Below are 17,568 nucleotides of genomic sequence, written 5' to 3'. Positions count from 1 at the left end.
TTTCTTTCTTTTTAGATGTTGTACTTGTTTAGGATTGGGAAGTCCAAAACCCTCGTATACATACAAATAAGTGAGGCATACATAGGGAAGAAGTAATTTTTTTCCAAAATATAATTATTCATGTCATATAATTTTACCTTGTGTCTTGACCTGATGGTCAAGATGTTCACCACCCCAAGTATGACTTGAGTTTGAGTCACGCTAGTTGTCTGAGTTGCCCTCCTATTCTAATTCACCGAAAAGACTTCAAATTACCTAACTTTATTAAAAATATATTTGATTTGATAAAGTAGTTTATAAGTAAAACTATAAATAATTCATCTCCAATAAGCTAAAATTAAAATCTATTAAGCCCATGTGTTGGCCTAATAGTTAGGTGTTCAATGCCTCAGGTGTGGTCTAAATTTGGATCGCGCTAATTAAGTTCTTCCTATTGTAATTCACAAAAAAAAAATTAAAACTTACTAAATATAAAGTATAAAAGATTGAAATCAAAATGTATTCGAACTTAAACTAAGATTAATTCTAAACACAATCTACATATAATAAAATTTAAATTTGAAATAATTCAAAAGAGAAATTACACATAATACTTAAAACATAATAATTCGTGCATCAAAATCCCAAAACCCCAACATTATTGATACAAACAAAGCATCATTTACATACTTAAAAATGAAGAAATGATTCATAATTGAGTCAGAAAAAAACATACCAAAGTGTGGAAAATATAAAATGAAAATGCGAGGGACAAATCACATCAATTAAGCAGACGGCATTTTGTGGAATAGTGTTGTCATGACATGGCATTTTATAATTGGAAAACCCAATTTTAATTATGGAAAAAATAAAAATAAAACCAAAATATATTAATTATTGTCCTTTCAAGTTAGCATTCATTTTACTTTAAAAACTCGAAAACGCGAAATTTGCGATTAAGTTTCTCATAATTCTTCACCTATTCAATTTGGTCCTAATTTATCTATTTTCTTTAGTTTTTAGATCATTATACCCTTAAAATATTTGCACTATTGGTCTTTCAACTTTTCATATTTACACTTTAACCTCTCAAATTTTGAGGGCAACAAAACTTTTCTCACTTTTACAATTTTGTCCTTTCTTGAATTAATATATCATAATATACTTCCCAATGTTGACATAACTCAAAATTTTCTTTTTTGTCACTTTATGTCCTTGTTTTACTATATCAAGGATAATATCTTACTTTCTTACTGTAGTAATGTTCGGGGTATTACAAATTGTTCCTTCTGTTAACAATTCCATTCATTTGACTATTAAAAACTAGTTCATGTATATCAACATAAGGTATACATGACGTACACCAGTTAGACTTGATCTTGGGCTGGTGCAAAATTTTAGGCCATTCTGTAAGCTCGAGCTTGAAAAATGGGTCTAAAATTTTGCTCAAGTTCAACCTAGATAAAAATGCTGAACTCGAACCTAGCCCACATTAATTTTTTTAAATGAAAAGAAATTTAACAATATAATACATCAAACACACTAAAAATATTAAAATAAATATTCTCCAACAAATTAAAAATACATTAAAAAAATTATACTTAAATATCACTAAGATAGTTGCAACTTAGCAAGCCAATGCCTCCAAAATAGTAGCAAAATTAACAATAAAATAAGAGTTATACAATATCCAAACAATAATAACAAAATAGTAGTAATATAATAGTAAAATGACAGCAAAACAATAGCAAAAAAAATTAGCCAGATTGGGACCGAGTCGGGCTCAGGCCAAAAAAAACTTACCTGATGCTCAGCCCGTTTCGAAAAGCATACCTTATTTTTGGTCCAAGCCCATTTTTCAGTCATATATTTTTGTCCAACCATCTTGCTTTTTGGGTTGGCCTTCAAGCCTAGATGGATGACCTGATCCATGATTAAGTCTAACGTCAATTTTTAATAGTAGAAATAGATAAAATCTTTAACACAAAAGACCAATTTACTTTTAATTTAATATATAGATATTAATTTACCTATTTTACAAGTAAAGGGACAAAATATAATTTAGGTGAGATTTTATGATAATTTTACTATAAAAATACTTTAAAATAGATGATGAAATCTCATATGATGAAATCAAATATTAATTATATATCAACATGACCATCTTGATGAAGCAATTTCAAATGAAAATCAGTTGATGATTTAAATTGGATATTATTGAAGATGGCACTTGTAATAACTGAAGGATAATCGAAATGAAGTAAAATAAACAAGTAAATCAGAATATTATTCCACTTATCTTTCACTCATAGGCTGTTTAGTCTTGGGCTTTACATATATCTTAAAGTATTTTTATAGTGAGTTCACTTGGTCATATAATACAGAGATTTTATTTTTGCATGAAATTTCTTTTAAAAATTATAGAAATATAAATATTATGTATTTGTGTAATTAAACAAATTATTTATATGTAATTTTGTCAATTTATTGTTCATGTCATGAAAAATAGCAAACTAATTAAAACTAATAGTTTTTATAAAGAATAGGAATTTCTATAGGTGAATATAAAATATAAGGACTTATTTGAATAAGCTATTAAACTTTATGGAACCATTTAATATATAAACCATATAAATTAACTTTTTTATTTCTTTTAATTTTGCGAGGAAATGACTTAATTAACCCCATCACATCCAAAAATCCCATGGCTAAATTGTCACAAAACTAAAGCCATCTAAACTCTAATTCTGCCATCGGATTACTTTAATAGTAGACTTGATCATCGTCGAGTCGATGCAAAATTTAAGGCTCGCTTTTCAGGTTTAATTTGATCCGAAAAAATAAATTTATAATTTTATTCAAATTCGATCCATATTAAAAATGATAAACTCGAGCTTGATTCGGCCCGATCGTAATAAATTTTTAAACTTATTTTTATATAAAAATAATTTTAAAAAATATAATACACTAAATACACTAAAAATATTAAAATAAATATTTACCAACAAATTAAAAAAACAAACATTATTTTTTTGTACCCTCAATCAAATCAAGTCCATGTTATCAGTGACCCTCAATCTTCTCCCTTCATTAAACATCTGCAAAACTGCAACAAGCTACTATCATTTCCCTTCCCTGTTATCAGACACCTTAGCTTGTCAGTTGTCATCCACAAAAAAGAAAAAAAATAAAAAAAAGAATCGTTGGTTAGTGAATAAATATCCTAACATAAGGGTAAAAGCCATTAAAGAACATATACATGGTCATTGTGTCGATACAAGCTCTTTAAATCTAAATGGTATTGAGTTTGATAACCTTTATCTTGATATGAATGGTATCATTCATCCTGAAGATCAGGTATGATCATCCATGTATATATCTCAAAATCTCACATACATGCACATATAAAAAAAGTGTTTACTTTGTGTTTGTTTAAATGCAGTCTGTAATACGTCCAAGTGCATATGAAGATGTATTCACCAGTATCTTTGAATACATTGTTAGACCGAGGAAGCTGTTATATATGGCAATTGGTAAAGCTTTTTTTATTTTTGAATAAAGTTGGATAAATAGTGGTAAAAGCGTGGAGGCCCTACTCGTTCTACTAAAAATGAGGTAAATTAGTCCCTTAGATAAAAGAGTAGGGTAGCACGACACACAACACGTCATTGTTATTACTTTCGGGTTATTTTGTCAGCAAAGCTATTTTTAATAGTAAAAATGGATAAAATTTTTAGTGGTAAGGATTGATTTGCTTTTGATCTAACATTCAGAGACTAATTTGCTCAATTTTTTGATAGTGTTAAGTATAGACAAAGAGTCTGTTACACTGTTAGTAGCTGTTAGTTTAGTATCTGGTAAATTGTTATGCAAAACAGTTATGAGGTTAGTAGTCAATTACTCAAGGTACTCTATAAGTACTATACCGTTAATAAAGAAGAGATGTAACTCAGAATATTCATTCAATCACAATACAGTTTTATTAATTTTACCTCAGTTCTTTACGGATAGAGAAGACAAAATGCAATTTAACTTCTAGTATAGAGCCTCCATGGTACTTTTACCGATAAATAGTATATTAGAAGTTGATCTTATTGGATTTTGTAGATGGTGTAGCTCCACGAGCTAAGATGAATCAACAGAGATCAAGACGGTTTGGCGCAGCGAACAACGATGAGATTGTGGTTTGTTTGTTTTTATAATGGTTTGATTTCATAGAATCTAGATGTGGTTTACAAGTTTGTGTTCATTGTAGGAAGCTGAAGAGGATTGATTACGGAAGCAATTTGAGATGGAAGGCAAACTGGTATTTTCGAAAGAGGAGTGAGAAGTTTTTTATTCAAATGTCATTACACCAGGAATAGGGTTTATGTATAGGTTGTCTAAGAAGCCTGAAGATTATATTGAGTCACGAATGCATGGTGATTCAAGCTGGAAGGGAATCCAGTTTGAATTTAATGTCCTAGTCCTACTTGCATTCATGCATGCATGTGTGTGTATGTACGTATGAATGAACTGAATTTGTAATTCACGCTGGAAGCGAATTCCAGTTTGAATTTAATGCCAACTGGGGTTGGATTTTGACGATCCGTGATCCACATCTGGATACTGTGTCTATTTTGGTCACACTCCTGTGTCGTGGTGTTCCAAGAAACAACCAGTGGTTTCCCGATCCACGGCTGAAGCCGAGTATAGGAGTCTTGCTGCGGTTACTAGTGATGTCATTTGGTTTACTTTCGTTGCTTAAAGAGCTTCATATTGTGTCTACTGATATTACTAATATCTGGTGTGACAGTTCGAGTGCCGTTGCGGCTAATCCTGGGTTACACTCAAAATTCAAACATGTCGAGCTTGATTTGTTTTTTGTTTGTGAAAAGGTTGTTGATGGCTCAGTTGTAGTTGGTGAAGTTCCTGCATATGATCAAGTTGCTGATGTTTTTACCAAGCTGCTTTCAGTCTCGTTGTTTACTCGTTTTCGACATTTTCTTCGGGTCTTACCCATGGGGAAGATGGATGAATGTTAAGGATAAGTATTTGTTAGTAAGGGTCAGCTGAGTTAGTTAGTAAGTTGTTATGGAGCGGTTATTTTCTATGACTCTATAAATACCTTAGGCTTAATGTACAGAAGCAGATTAGGAATGATAAAATACATTGTAATTCTTTGTTAATTTCTTAGTAAATAAAATTCAAAGTTATCTGTACTCTTTCACATACATACATACATACATACATACATACATACATACATACATACATACATACATACATACATACATACATACATACATACATACATACATACATACATACATACATACATACATACATACATACATACATACATACATACATACATACATACATACATACATACATACATACATACATATGTTCTAGAATTAGTATTGCTACGTGATGAGAGATCTATTAAAATGTTAGGTATTATCCCTACTATTATGCTCCATTTTCATCATACATGAAGGGTCTTTCTCAAGTGAGTGTAAAGTTCTAGAAGGGTCAGCCTTTTAAGCCCTTTGATCAACTAATGAGTGTATTGCCACCCAGAAGGTATACCCTATTACCTCTTCTTATTTGGATACTAACTTCCGATGTTTCAGTTTTCGTAATATGTTATTGGTTTTATGCAGTGCTGATGAAGTTGGTTCAGCATGCAGCAAACTCGACAGCATGCAGGCCATGAAGACCAAGTCATGCAGGAGCTGCTGGAACGAGCTGAACTATTCCTATTTTGTTCATCTTGTAATCTTAAGTTAATGTAATGTACTTTAGTTCATTTAGAACTATGTTAGGTTTATGATTGATGTAATTTTGATGACAATTGAGCTGTTAAGTCAGCTTTGTTTAAGTGTGCAAGCTTAGTTTTTCAAGTTTCAATGTATTAGTGGTAGTAGGTAATGATTAGGTATCATTATGCAGATTTTGACAAGCAAATTGCTTGGTTTATGTATTGGCATTATGCCATTGTTCAACCTATGAATGAAGTTTTAGTTTGTTCATCAATTTCTCCCTTCATTTTTCTTAGCTTTTCTTCCTTTCTCTTGCTCGAATTCTTTTGTTTGCTCAACAAGTCTCGAGACTTGCTTAACAAGTCTGCACTGAATCTGTTAGTTTCAGTTACAGCACCAACAATTGGTATCTAGAGCCTATTTCTTAAGGGATCTGTTACACAAATCCATGGCTTCATCAAGCTTTTCACCAGCTGCACCTCAAGTCTTCAATGGAGAAGGCTATCACATATGGGTGGTCAAAATGAAGACCTACCTGCAGGCTTTCGATCTGTGGGAGGTGGTCAACACTGATGTTGAACCAGAGCCACTTAGAGCTAATCCAACAGTGGCTCAGATCAGGCAGCATGCTGATGAAAGGACCAAGAGGCACAAGGCTATGTCTTGCATCCAAAACTCAGTGTCTGATGTGATTTTCACAAGGATTATGGCCTGTGAATCACCAAAACAGGCCTGGGACAAGTTGCAGGAAGAGTTTCAAGGGACAGAGAGGACAAGGCAGCAACAGTTGTTAAACTTAAGGAGAGATTTCGAGAATTTAAAGACGAAGGAAGAAGAAACTGTCAAGCAATATTCTGACAGGATTATGGCTGTGGTTAACAGCATCAGGCTCCTTGGAGAGCAGTTCAATGAAGCTAGGATAGTGGAGAAGGTTATAGCAACTCTGCCTGAGAGGTATGAGGCAAAAATCTCATCTCTCGAGGACTCAAGGGACCTGTCCACCATCTCCCTGACAGAGTTGATCAATGCTCTATATGCTCAAGAGCAGAGGAGAGCAAGCAGACTGGAGGAGCACCAAGAAGGTGCCTTTCAGGCAAGAACAAATACTGCCTACAAAGGCAAGAAGGCCTGGAGAGACAAGCCAAAGAATGATGCTGCAAGGAGAGAAGGTCAGACTTGCAAGCACTGCAGAAAGGCTGGTCATTCAGAAGAAAAATGCTGGTTTAATCCAGATGCTGTGTGTCAGCATTGTAAGAAAAAGGGTCATGTTGAGAGAGTCTGTAAGAGCAAGGCCAAATCAAGGAGCAATCAGTCTTAACAGATGAAAACTGAGGCTCGAGTAGCTAAGGAGGACAGTGATCAAGAGGAGCAAGTCTTTGCTGTGTCATGCTCAGCTGCTCAGGAAAGGTCCTCATCTGGTTGGCTCCTAGACAGTGGATGCACCAACCACATGACACCTGATACTGCAATCTTCAAGTCTTTAGACAGAAGCTGCAGAACTAAAGTAAAGATTGGAAATGGTCATTTTATTCAAGCTGAAGGCAAGGGTGATGTGCTGATATGCACCCTTACAGGTACCAAAGTGATTTCAAATGTACTGTTGGTGCCTGAAATTGACAGAAACCTGCTCAGCATAGCTCAGTTGCTGGAAAAAGGTTACTCAGTTGTGTTTAAAGACCACCAATGCCAAATCAGTGATCCAAGTGGATCCAAACTGATGGCAGTCCCTATGGCTGATAAGAGCTTTGTGGTTGACTGGACAAAAAAGTCAGGCATTGCCTACACAGCCACTTCAGATGAATCCAAGCTGTGGCATCAAAGACTGGGACATGCCAACTTCAGATCGATGGCCCGAATGATCAGAGAAGACCTGGCTGAAAACTTCATCAACTCAGTGGACCATGATGATGTATGTGAAGTATGTCAGCTAGGAAAGCAAGCCAGACTCCCATTTCCCTCGAATCAAGCCTGGAGAGCCTCTGAAAAACTCCAACTGGTGCATACTGATGTATGTGGCCCTATGAAGACTGAGTCATTAAGTGGAAACAGGTATTTCATACTGTTCATTGATGATTTCTTGAGATATTACTAGATTTACTTTTTAAAACAGAAATCAGAGGTGGCCTCAGTGTTTTGGAAGTTCAAGACTGCTTCTGAGACTGAAACAGGCTGCAAGCTGAAGACCATAAGGTCTGATAATGGGACTGAGTACACCTCAGCTCAGTTCCAAGCCTTTTGTGATAAGGCAGGCATCAAACATCAACTTACTAACACATATACACCTCAGCAGAATGGGGTAAGTGAAAGGAAGAATAGGAATTTGATGGATATGGCCAGGTGCTTGATGATTCAGAAGAATCTGCCTAAAGCACTATGGGCAGAAGCAGTTAACACTGCAACATACATTCAAAATAGACTTCCAACCAAGGCTTTGGATCAAAAGACCCCATTCGAGGCTTGGTTTAGCTTCAAGCCATCACTGGCTCATCTGAAGGTCTTTGGATGCATTTGTTATGCACATGTACCTGCTGTTAAAAGGGACAAATTGTCTGAAAGGGCTCGACCTGGTGTTTTGGTGGGCTATAGCACTGTTAAGAAGGGCTATAGGATTTTAGATCCTTCAACAAACAAAGTGTCAGTAAGCAGGGATGTGGTATTTGATGAGAGGTCATGTTGGAACTGGGAAAGACATGAACCTGAAGAAGTTTCTGAAGAACTTGCAATAGACCAAGCTGAGCCAGACCAAAATGTCCCTGAAATGGATATTGATGATGAACCAGTCAGAGGAACAAGGCCATTGGCTGAAATTTATGAAAGGGCTCATGTAGCCATAGTTGAACCAAACAACTTTGAAGAGGCTGAGGCTCAGCAAGGGTGGAAGCAGGCAATGGCTGAGGAGATCAGCATGATTGAGAAGAACCAGACCTGGGAATTGGTTGAAAGGCCAGTCAAAAGGAAGGTGATTGGGGTGAAATGGGTGTACAAAGCCAAGCAGAATGCTGATGGTACCTTGAACAAGCTGAAAGCAAGGCTAGTTGTCAAGGGGTTCAGTCAGAGATATGGCTTGGACTACCTGGAGACCTTTGCACCAGTGGCCAGGCTCGACACCATCAGACTGCTGATTGCCTTAGCAGCACAGCTCGAATGAAAGATCCATCAACTTGATGTGAAATCAGCCTTTCTGAATGGTTTCTTAGATGAAGACATCTATGTTGAACAACCACAAGGGTTTGAAATAGCTGGCAGAGAGCATATGGTCTACAAACTGAAGAAGGCCCTATATGGATTAAAACAGGCTCCAAGGGCTTGGTATAGCAGAATCGATGGCTACTTGACTGATCTGGGATTCGATCGAAGCAAGAGTGAGCCAACACTGTATGTCAAGAAACAAGGGACACAAATACAACTCATTGTGTCCCTGTATGTTGATGATCTTCTAGTGACAGGAGGAGATCGAGTAGTGCTGGCTGATTTCAAGACCAAGATGCAAGAAGTGTTTGAAATGTCTGATCTTGGGGAGATGTCATATTTTCTTGGAATGGAGGTGTCTCAAGTACAAAATGAGATATTTTTAAGCCAGAGAAGCTTTGCCACAAAGATTCTGACCAGGTTCTCCATGCAAAACAGCAAGGCAACTAAAACACCTGTTGCTGTTGGAGAAAAACTATCGAGCCAAGGTAATTTTAAGAAAGTTTGTGAAACAACCTACAGGAGTCTAGTTGGTTGCTTGCTATACTTGACTGCCACTAGACCAGACATCATGTATGCTGTAGGATTACTCTCAAGGTTCTTGCATTGCTGCAATGAGAGGCATTTTCAAGCTGCAAAGAGAGTCCTGAGATATGTTAAAGGCACTTTAAACTATGGTTTGAAGTACAGCAAAGAAGGAAATCTGAAGCTGGTTGGCTACACTGATAGTGACTGAGCTGGCTCGATAGATGACATGAAAAGCATCTCAGGGTATGCTTTTAACCTTGGTTCAGCCATGTTTTGCTGGAGCTCAAAAAAGCAGAGTATGTAGCAACAGCAAGTGCTGTCAACCAAGCCATATGCTAAGGAAAATATTGGCTGACTTGAATGTGCATCAAGAGGAAGCTACTGAGATCTTCTGTGACAACCAATCTGCAGTAGCAATTGCTAAAAATCCAGTGTTCCATGGAAGAACAAAACATTTCAGCATCAAGTTGCATGTTGTTCGAGAAATGGAGCAAGCTCAGGAAGTAAAGCTGATCCACTGTAATTCAGAGGATCAACTTGCAGACATTTTAACCAAAGCCCTTAGTGTCACAAGGTTCGAATGTCTAAGAAAGAAGCTAGGTGTTTGCTCCATGCAAACCAAGGAGGAGTGATGAAGTTGGTTCAGCATGCAGCAAACTCGACAGCATGCAGGCCATGAAGACCAAGTCATGCAGGAGCTGCTGGAACGAGCTGAACTATTTCTATTTTGTTCATCTTGTAATCTTAAGTTAATGTAATGTACTTTAGTTCATTTAGAACTATGTTAGGTTTATGATTGATGTAATTTTGATGACAATTGAGCTGTTAAGTCAGCTTTGTTTAAGTGTGCAAGCTTAGTTTTTCAAGTTTCAATGTATTAGTGGTAGTAGGTGATGATTAGGTATCATTATGCAGATTTTGACAAGCAAATTGCTTGGTTTATGTATTGGCATTATGCCATTGTTCAACCTATGAATGAAGTTTTAGTTTGTTCATCAATTTCTCCCTTCATTTTTCTTAGCTTTTCTTCCTTTCTCTTGCTCGAATTCTTTTGTTTGCTCAACAAGTCTTGAGACTTGCTTAACAAGTCTGCACTGAATCTGTTAGTTTCAGTTACAGCACCAACAAGTGCTCATGCACTTCCGAAACTGTATGCAAAACTTATCACCGATGCTGATTCCCAAATTATTGACTTCTATCCTACAGGTTAGTCTTGTTTTCTGGGTTATGGATCGTGTGGTGATGGTATAAATGTTCCTATTACAGATTCACAACATGTTTTCTCTTTTCTTACCCTACATTTTTCTTAGATCTCGAAATCGACACGGATGGAAAGTGCCATACATAGCAGGTTGGTTGCTCAAAACATATGTCCTTGCCAATATGGTTCCCATTATTATAGAATCAGTTATTAATGCATGAATTTTTTGCATGAACTCTTCTTGTTAAGGGCATATGCAAGTTTCCCTTTGTTGATGAGGAACGGCTTTTATCGGAGACACTAAGACTTGAGAAGGAATTGACGGTGAGACTTTATTTCATCTATAGAACTCGGTTCGTGAACTTATATATATTATATGCATTCAATGAGATGGCATTTTACAATATCTTCAGCAGGAAGAAACTGAAAGAAATGCAGTGAAAAGTGATCAACTCTTTGTACCAAGCACTTTAGGATCAAAGATTTTAACACTTTTGCCTGATAATCAAAAGCTGCATAAAGAAGCCGAACTGATCAGGTTGGTCCATCACATTGTTTCATTTCATGTTTTAGCTATATTATTTATCTGATCGTTCATAATACCTAATGTAGTGGTGTTGTTAGAGGATATGTATCATCGTTACCTATCATGTAAGCCGGTTCGAAACTATGCATGCAGAAATCATGGAAAGGTTGGATTTCATATCGTTTTTTTTACATCACAGGTCGTTGCCGTTCAAGATCCCTATCGAAAAACTACATATCCCACGCCCTCTAGAGGGTGTCGAATATCCTGAAAAGGTAATATAAACATCTTAAATCTTCTTCAAAAATTATTTACTCGATAATAATCATTGTAACATTTATATCGTATATAGGCCATAATGGAAGCTGATATTCAAAAAACTCAGCTATGGCATGAATACCTTGGAACCAGGCCGCCTTATAACAGGTTCGAGTTAATCCAAAAAACCAGAAATGATCTTCACCTATCGAACCAGACATCAAATACAAGGTTGCCATGGAACCCAAGGTTTGACACGTGCAAAGTGGGTGTTGCTGGTTCAAGCTCAAACATGGCTAAAGCCATTGACAATAAGAAAGGGAACTAAAATTTAACATGTTGCAGCTCAACAAACATTTATGGAAATGAGGTAAATATTGTAGTTATTTTTTAAAAATAACATTATATCTTTGTTTGAGCTTTGGCCTATTTCCAGGGGCGGAGTTGAAATTTTGTTGTAAGGGGATTGAAATTAAATTAAAATTTTATCATTTTTAGGGGGTCAAAGAGTAATTTTACTTTTACTAATTTAAAATTTTTAAAAAGCTTAAATAGAGAATTTTTCATTTTAAAGGGGACCGAGCCCCTGCCAATCCCTGAATTCGCCTCTGTCTGCTTTTGTAATTCACCAAAAAAGGAAAGAAAAGTAATATAGGAATGAAAAGTATATTGAATATAGTTTTTTCAAGTTTTAGAATTAAAATTCAAAATATTGTGTTAAATATTGAATTAAATTTGAATAATTATGTTTATATTACTTGTTAGGATCACTAACCATTCTATTAATGCAGATGATATCAGTTACACCATGCATGTTCAAATTCCAAAAATTTATCATGGATGAAGAAGAAAAAATTGCTTTGAAGACAAAGAAAAAATTTCAGAGGAAGAAAAGTCGAAATCAATAATTACGATTATTGATTTGGGTATAAATGTGAATCATGAATGTTTTGAAGATAAGTACATATTCCTATTTTGGAATCCAACCACTTGAATATTCCATTTAAAATGTATGTATTTTGATTCAGTTATTACTAATTTAATTTTTATAATAAAAATGATGATTAAATTGATATTTAATGCAAAAAGATTGTGGCTATTGAAAATTACACCAAAAGAAAGATAACTAAAGCGTCAGGATTTGTTGATTTCAATTTTCCGGAAGACCTCAATGGTCATGGCACTGCATGTGCTTCCATTGCTGCTGGAGCTTTAATAGAACTAAAATGGCTCAAAGATATTTCTGGAATTTTCAATTCTAAAATACAAGGACATTTGCCAAAATAGCATACTACCAAGTTTTTGGTGATAAAGTGACAGTTGATAAAAGTGTTGAAGTTTTAAAAAATTCTTTGCTTGATGCTATGAAGAAAGTTACTTTGGATAAGGTGGATGTAATAATGGTATCTTTGAACACTGATGATTTGTCAAATATTTCTTCGTATCTATGTGATCTAGTTAATATGGGAGGATATTTGGAAATGAAAGAAAATGTAGTTGTTTGTACATCTTCGTGTAATCATGGTCACGATTAGTACACTCTATCGGGAGGGTTAGCTCCTTGGGTTATTGAGGTCGGATTATGTAATTCTGGTGGAAGATTTATAACACAAGTTGAGCTAGGAGGTGGAACACAAATCAAGGTACATCATCATTATCTAATTAAATTACTAGCTTAATGATAAGGTACTAACTTATTATATATTTTTAATTTAGGGGTTCGGTTCATTTATGGATAAAGATGTGGATTATTGTGAACTAATTCATTGGTCCGAGTATGTGCTCTATAAATTTCTATTTAGATTATATTGTAATTTTAATATTGATATATAACAATTACGCTAACAAAATATTTGTTTATATGTTAAAAGCGCTGTTAAAGCTGTAGGAACAAGCAAAGGAAAAGAAGTTGAATCCAAAGCTGAAACATCTCAGCTACAAAAGAAAAGAATGGAGATTCGAAAATATGTGAAGGGGAAAATTATTTATGGTGATAGGAAAATAAAAGGGAGAATAAAAGAGCTTTTCAATGCAAATGTTGCTGGAATATTGTGCTCATCTCAGATACATGATTATCAATCATATGAGCTTCATAGACCTGTTGTTTACGTGACGGAAAAAGATGGCATTAAAATTCAGAAGTATATAGACAATAGTAACAGAAGGTATACTTTTTAAGATTGTTTCATTATTTTGGATAATTTATATGTATGTCTATTAAATATTAATATTTTTTTATCATATTATTTTTCAAGAGAAAAAAAAAGTAAAAATTTACCAGACTATTAATGAGGAGCAAGATGGAGACCTTTGTAAAGTTGGCCTCATATCTGGAAAAGGCTCAAATCCATATGATCCGTATGTACTAAAGTTAATTATATATTTTTTTTTGTCTCTTGGTGGAATACATAATTTATTGTGTTCATACAATTGATATTTTGGTTTCTATTTTCGCAGCTCAATATATGTGCTCCAGGAAAAGATATTTTATGTGCTAACAAATACAATGCTCAAAATATGTATGCTCATTACTAGGTGCTGAGTGACACTTCAATGGTTAATGCAGTTGTTGCTGTCATGCTATCCTACATTAAGACATTTAACAATGATTGGGGGATAGCAAGAATTAAATCAGCTATAATAATTAGTGATAATTGAACATTTATTTCACATCCATTAGTTTTATTAAAACCTTTTTAACTATTACAAGTTTGTTGGTGTGAAATTTTCTTTTATTCTTATGGAGCTTTGAGACAAACTTTCCAATGTTCTTGAAGGAATTGGTCTTATAGAAAAGAAACTCAAGAACAGAATTCAGTGGAAGTGTGATCTGCATCCTTGCTAATCTACTCATTGGCATTGAACGGTTTCCTACTTAAGAAAACACTCAAATCTTTTAGTTAATGTCAGGGGGCTTGATGTCTCGAGGCCAGGGGAGGTTGATGAGAATGTTGCTACTTTGCAGGTATGATTTGTGAAACTGGGAACAAATTGTTAATGAAATTCAGATCCTTTAATGATTGTGCTTCAGCTGTTATGGTTTGATCTGTGTGCTGTTTTCACCTTGCAGCCTTGTGCTATTTTGCTTATCGGAATACAGCTTTGTCGAGTCATATTAATTTACGTGACTAATAATACAATACATGAACATGGCGGATTAAACATCTTGTGTTTTGTATCAGTTAAGTTTGTAGTGGGACTTCATAATGGTAACATTCCTTGCAGGCAGAGGTTGAAAACCTTCATAATCAGGAACACAGATTAGATGGACAAATAAGGTTAAAGCGATTACGGCTTCTGTTATTCTTACCTCAGTTAAATCGATTTCGTTTGCTAAAGTATTACCGATTTTTCTATACCGTACAGAGAGATGCAAAAAAGATTGAGGGACCTAAGTGAAGACAAAAATTAATAACAAGTAAATCTTTACTTACCCTCGAGATATTATTTTTACATTTTTTGCATGATTTCAGAAGAGTATTGCCTTTTTGTTACCAAGGAAGATATCAAGAGCTTACCTTGTTTCCAGGTTTTTTTTATTGCTTGAATGTTTCATTAATGTTTTCGAGTTGGTATAAGGTCGCCTGGCATTGCTAATGCCGTTGCTAGGGATGCTTTCTACTTTCGGTTGTTAACTATTTGTTTTTGTTGCCTTGTTTAGAACGAAATGTTGATTGCCATTAAAGCTCCGCACGGAACCACTTTGGAAGTCCCTGATCCTGACGAAGTATTCTCAAAGGCTTGAAGAATTAATGTACAGTTTACATGTCCATGCTCGATCATAATTGCAAACCCTTCTTTTTATAGCAGGATGATGATTCTCTCCAAAGGAGATACCGGATTGTCCTTAGAAGCTCAATGGGTCCTATAGATGATTACCTTGTCAGGTAACCACGGCTTCTTGTCGATTAAAGTTTGGTATGAAATAAATCTTGTCGTATGGCATGATAAATGTTCGTCCTAGCACTAAAGCGGTAAACTTTCCTGATAATTCCTCTTATCTCTCTGTGCTATTCTAGTGAAATTGAGGAGAAATTTGAAGAGATACAAGGTGTTGGTCTGCCATCAAACTTACCGTCTACTTCAGGCTTGGATGAGAACCCAGCAGCAAGTATGGTAACGGAAGAGAGTAGAGAGGTCGAAACACAGGGCCAATATATTAATGGAATGTGCTCAGATCATCATGTCTCACAGGACTTTGTAAGCGGGATCATGAAGATTGTTCCCTCAGATCTTGATGTAAGATCAGAAAACAAACACGTTGCCTTTCAGATATCATATTCCTTTGATCGTCTCAAAATACTCATACGATGACGTTTTTAATCCATACACTCTTCCAATAAATCGGTAACGAGTACTCATTCCTGATTTCTTTACGCAGAATGATGCTGATTATTGCCTTTTATCGGATCCTAGTGTTAGCATCACCGACATATGGCGAACCGAATGTATATATCCTCTCTATGGAGACACACTCAGATACATTAAACTATTTTCTTTAGCTCATTATTTTGCATATTCCCGACTCTTTCGACTATATAGCTGGCATCGAATTGAACAATTTTGATACACTTCAATACACTGGCATGGCTGCTGGTAGCACGACACAGCCCCAAACGCCTCCATTAAATGCGGCTGAAGTACCGCCTCCAGGTAATTCAACCGGCAGGTAAAGAGTCCTTGGCTTTATATTTCCCGTTGAGATCGTTCCTTATACTTTGAATACTTCGAATAGGAAGTAGGTAGCACAATCATTGTACAGTTAATACAAATGATCTAACATAGGTAAGGTCATAATATTTTCACTGGCATAAAGACATCATGTGATGTCAAACAAATGATCTGATGGTACCTTGTTTTTACTGTATTGTGCTATAAAGTTTTTTTCTTTTTGTTTTGCAAATATTGAAATTCGAGTTTTAGAGGTGATTTTGGATAGGATCGTAAGTGAATCGTGCTTGAATGAATGGACATCTGTTCATGTTTGTTTATTTTTATGTTTGTTCGTGTTCGTTAAAAATTTCAAAATTTTGTATATGTTCATGTTCATTTGTTTAAGTTAAACGAAATGTTCGCGAATATATTCATAAACATACACGAACAATAAACAAACATATATCTTATTATTTTAGATATAAATATTAATAATTATATTACAAATAAAATAAGCACACAAATAATAATTTTATGGGTAAATTACAAACCCAATTATAAGTATTTTTTCTTGTCATCTAACTATTCAATTGTCTTTTTTGGTCACAAATTGGTTAACATAAAAATCTAAACATTCAGAACTCAAAAATCCAAGATAATTAGGTGATAAAAAAATAAAATTAGATAGTTGAGTGATTATTTTGAAACTTTGCATAACTGGATGGTAAAAAATGAAATTTATTAATGGTTGGACGACTATTAATGTAGTTTACCTTAATTTTATTAATATATAATAATCGAACAAATCACGTTTGGTTCATTTAAGAAACGAGACTTAAAGTTTTGATCATATTTATTTATTTAATTTGATAATCGACAATTTTTTATTCAAAATGAATTTTATGCATTTCAAAGTTAAAAAAAAAATCTTATAGTACCTATTTAAAGAAAAGAATTAAGTAATTTGCAAAATATTAGAATGTTACTCATTTTGTTCCATCTACTCAAAAAATGGATAAATTAGTCTATGTACATTAGATCAAGAATAAGTTAGTTTTTTCTGTTAAAAATTTTATGCATTTGTATTTTTAAAAACTGACTTGGTTGATAGAATAACCAGATACTGACACATAACATGCCGTGTATACCTCATGTGGATGTCTAAGAATTAGTTTTTAACTGTAGAAATGCTCATGAAAATTTTAACAAAAGGACCAGTTTGTCTTTTATTTAATATAGAGGAACTAATTTGCCCATTTTTTGAGCAGAAGGAACAAAATGCAATTCAACTTCTAAAACATGGACCTTGATAGTACTTTTATCTAATTTGGTATATGTTTTGTATATTCGTATTATGCCTTTACTTTTAATGTTATCTTTTGTTATTATTTAGATATATTTTAATATTCTACCCTTACTATGTCAAAGAATTATTAATTAAAAGATATAATTTACGGGAGATAGAATGTAGGAGGATCTTGATCAGC

At 34.5% G+C, this 17,568-nt stretch overlaps 1 protein-coding gene and 1 long non-coding RNA gene across 2 annotated transcripts; both read left to right on the top strand.

The window, feature by feature from the left end:
• The first annotated feature begins 14,200 nt into the window (after positions 1–14,200).
• On the top strand, positions 14,201–14,803 carry LOC121203287 (uncharacterized). Its single transcript, XR_005914432.1, has 3 exons — positions 14,201–14,251; positions 14,339–14,393; positions 14,654–14,803. It is a non-coding gene; the product is annotated as an uncharacterized lncRNA (long non-coding RNA).
• Positions 14,804–14,826: 23 nt separating this feature from the next.
• On the top strand, positions 14,827–15,934 carry LOC107917432 (transcription factor E2FB-like). Its single transcript, XM_041095145.1, has 4 exons — positions 14,827–14,957; positions 15,090–15,155; positions 15,239–15,315; positions 15,448–15,934. The coding sequence occupies exons 1-4, from the start codon at positions 14,892–14,894 to the stop codon at positions 15,740–15,742; spliced, it is 504 nt and encodes a 167-aa protein (XP_040951079.1). The 5' UTR covers positions 14,827–14,891; the 3' UTR covers positions 15,743–15,934.
• The last annotated feature ends 1,634 nt before the right edge of the window (positions 15,935–17,568 follow it).

This window comes from Gossypium hirsutum, chromosome D06 (assembly GCF_007990345.1).
Source record: "Gossypium hirsutum isolate 1008001.06 chromosome D06, Gossypium_hirsutum_v2.1, whole genome shotgun sequence".
Taxonomy (NCBI): Eukaryota; Viridiplantae; Streptophyta; class Magnoliopsida; order Malvales; family Malvaceae; genus Gossypium; species Gossypium hirsutum.
Note: the sequence above shows the minus strand (reverse complement) of the source record. Positions and strands in the feature narration are given on the sequence as shown.

Bases quoted from the DNA above. Each gene is read 5' to 3' on its own strand.
- LOC107917432 (XM_041095145.1), top strand. From the start codon at position 14,892: ATGATTTCAGAAGAGTATTGCCTTTTTGTTACCAAGGAAGATATCAAG. The intron at 14,958-15,089 runs GTTTTTTTTATT...TGCCTTGTTTAG, and splicing joins AGAGCTTACCTTGTTTCCAG to AACGAAATGTTGATTGCCAT. The intron at 15,156-15,238 runs GTATTCTCAAAG...TTTTTATAGCAG, and splicing joins AAGTCCCTGATCCTGACGAA to GATGATGATTCTCTCCAAAG.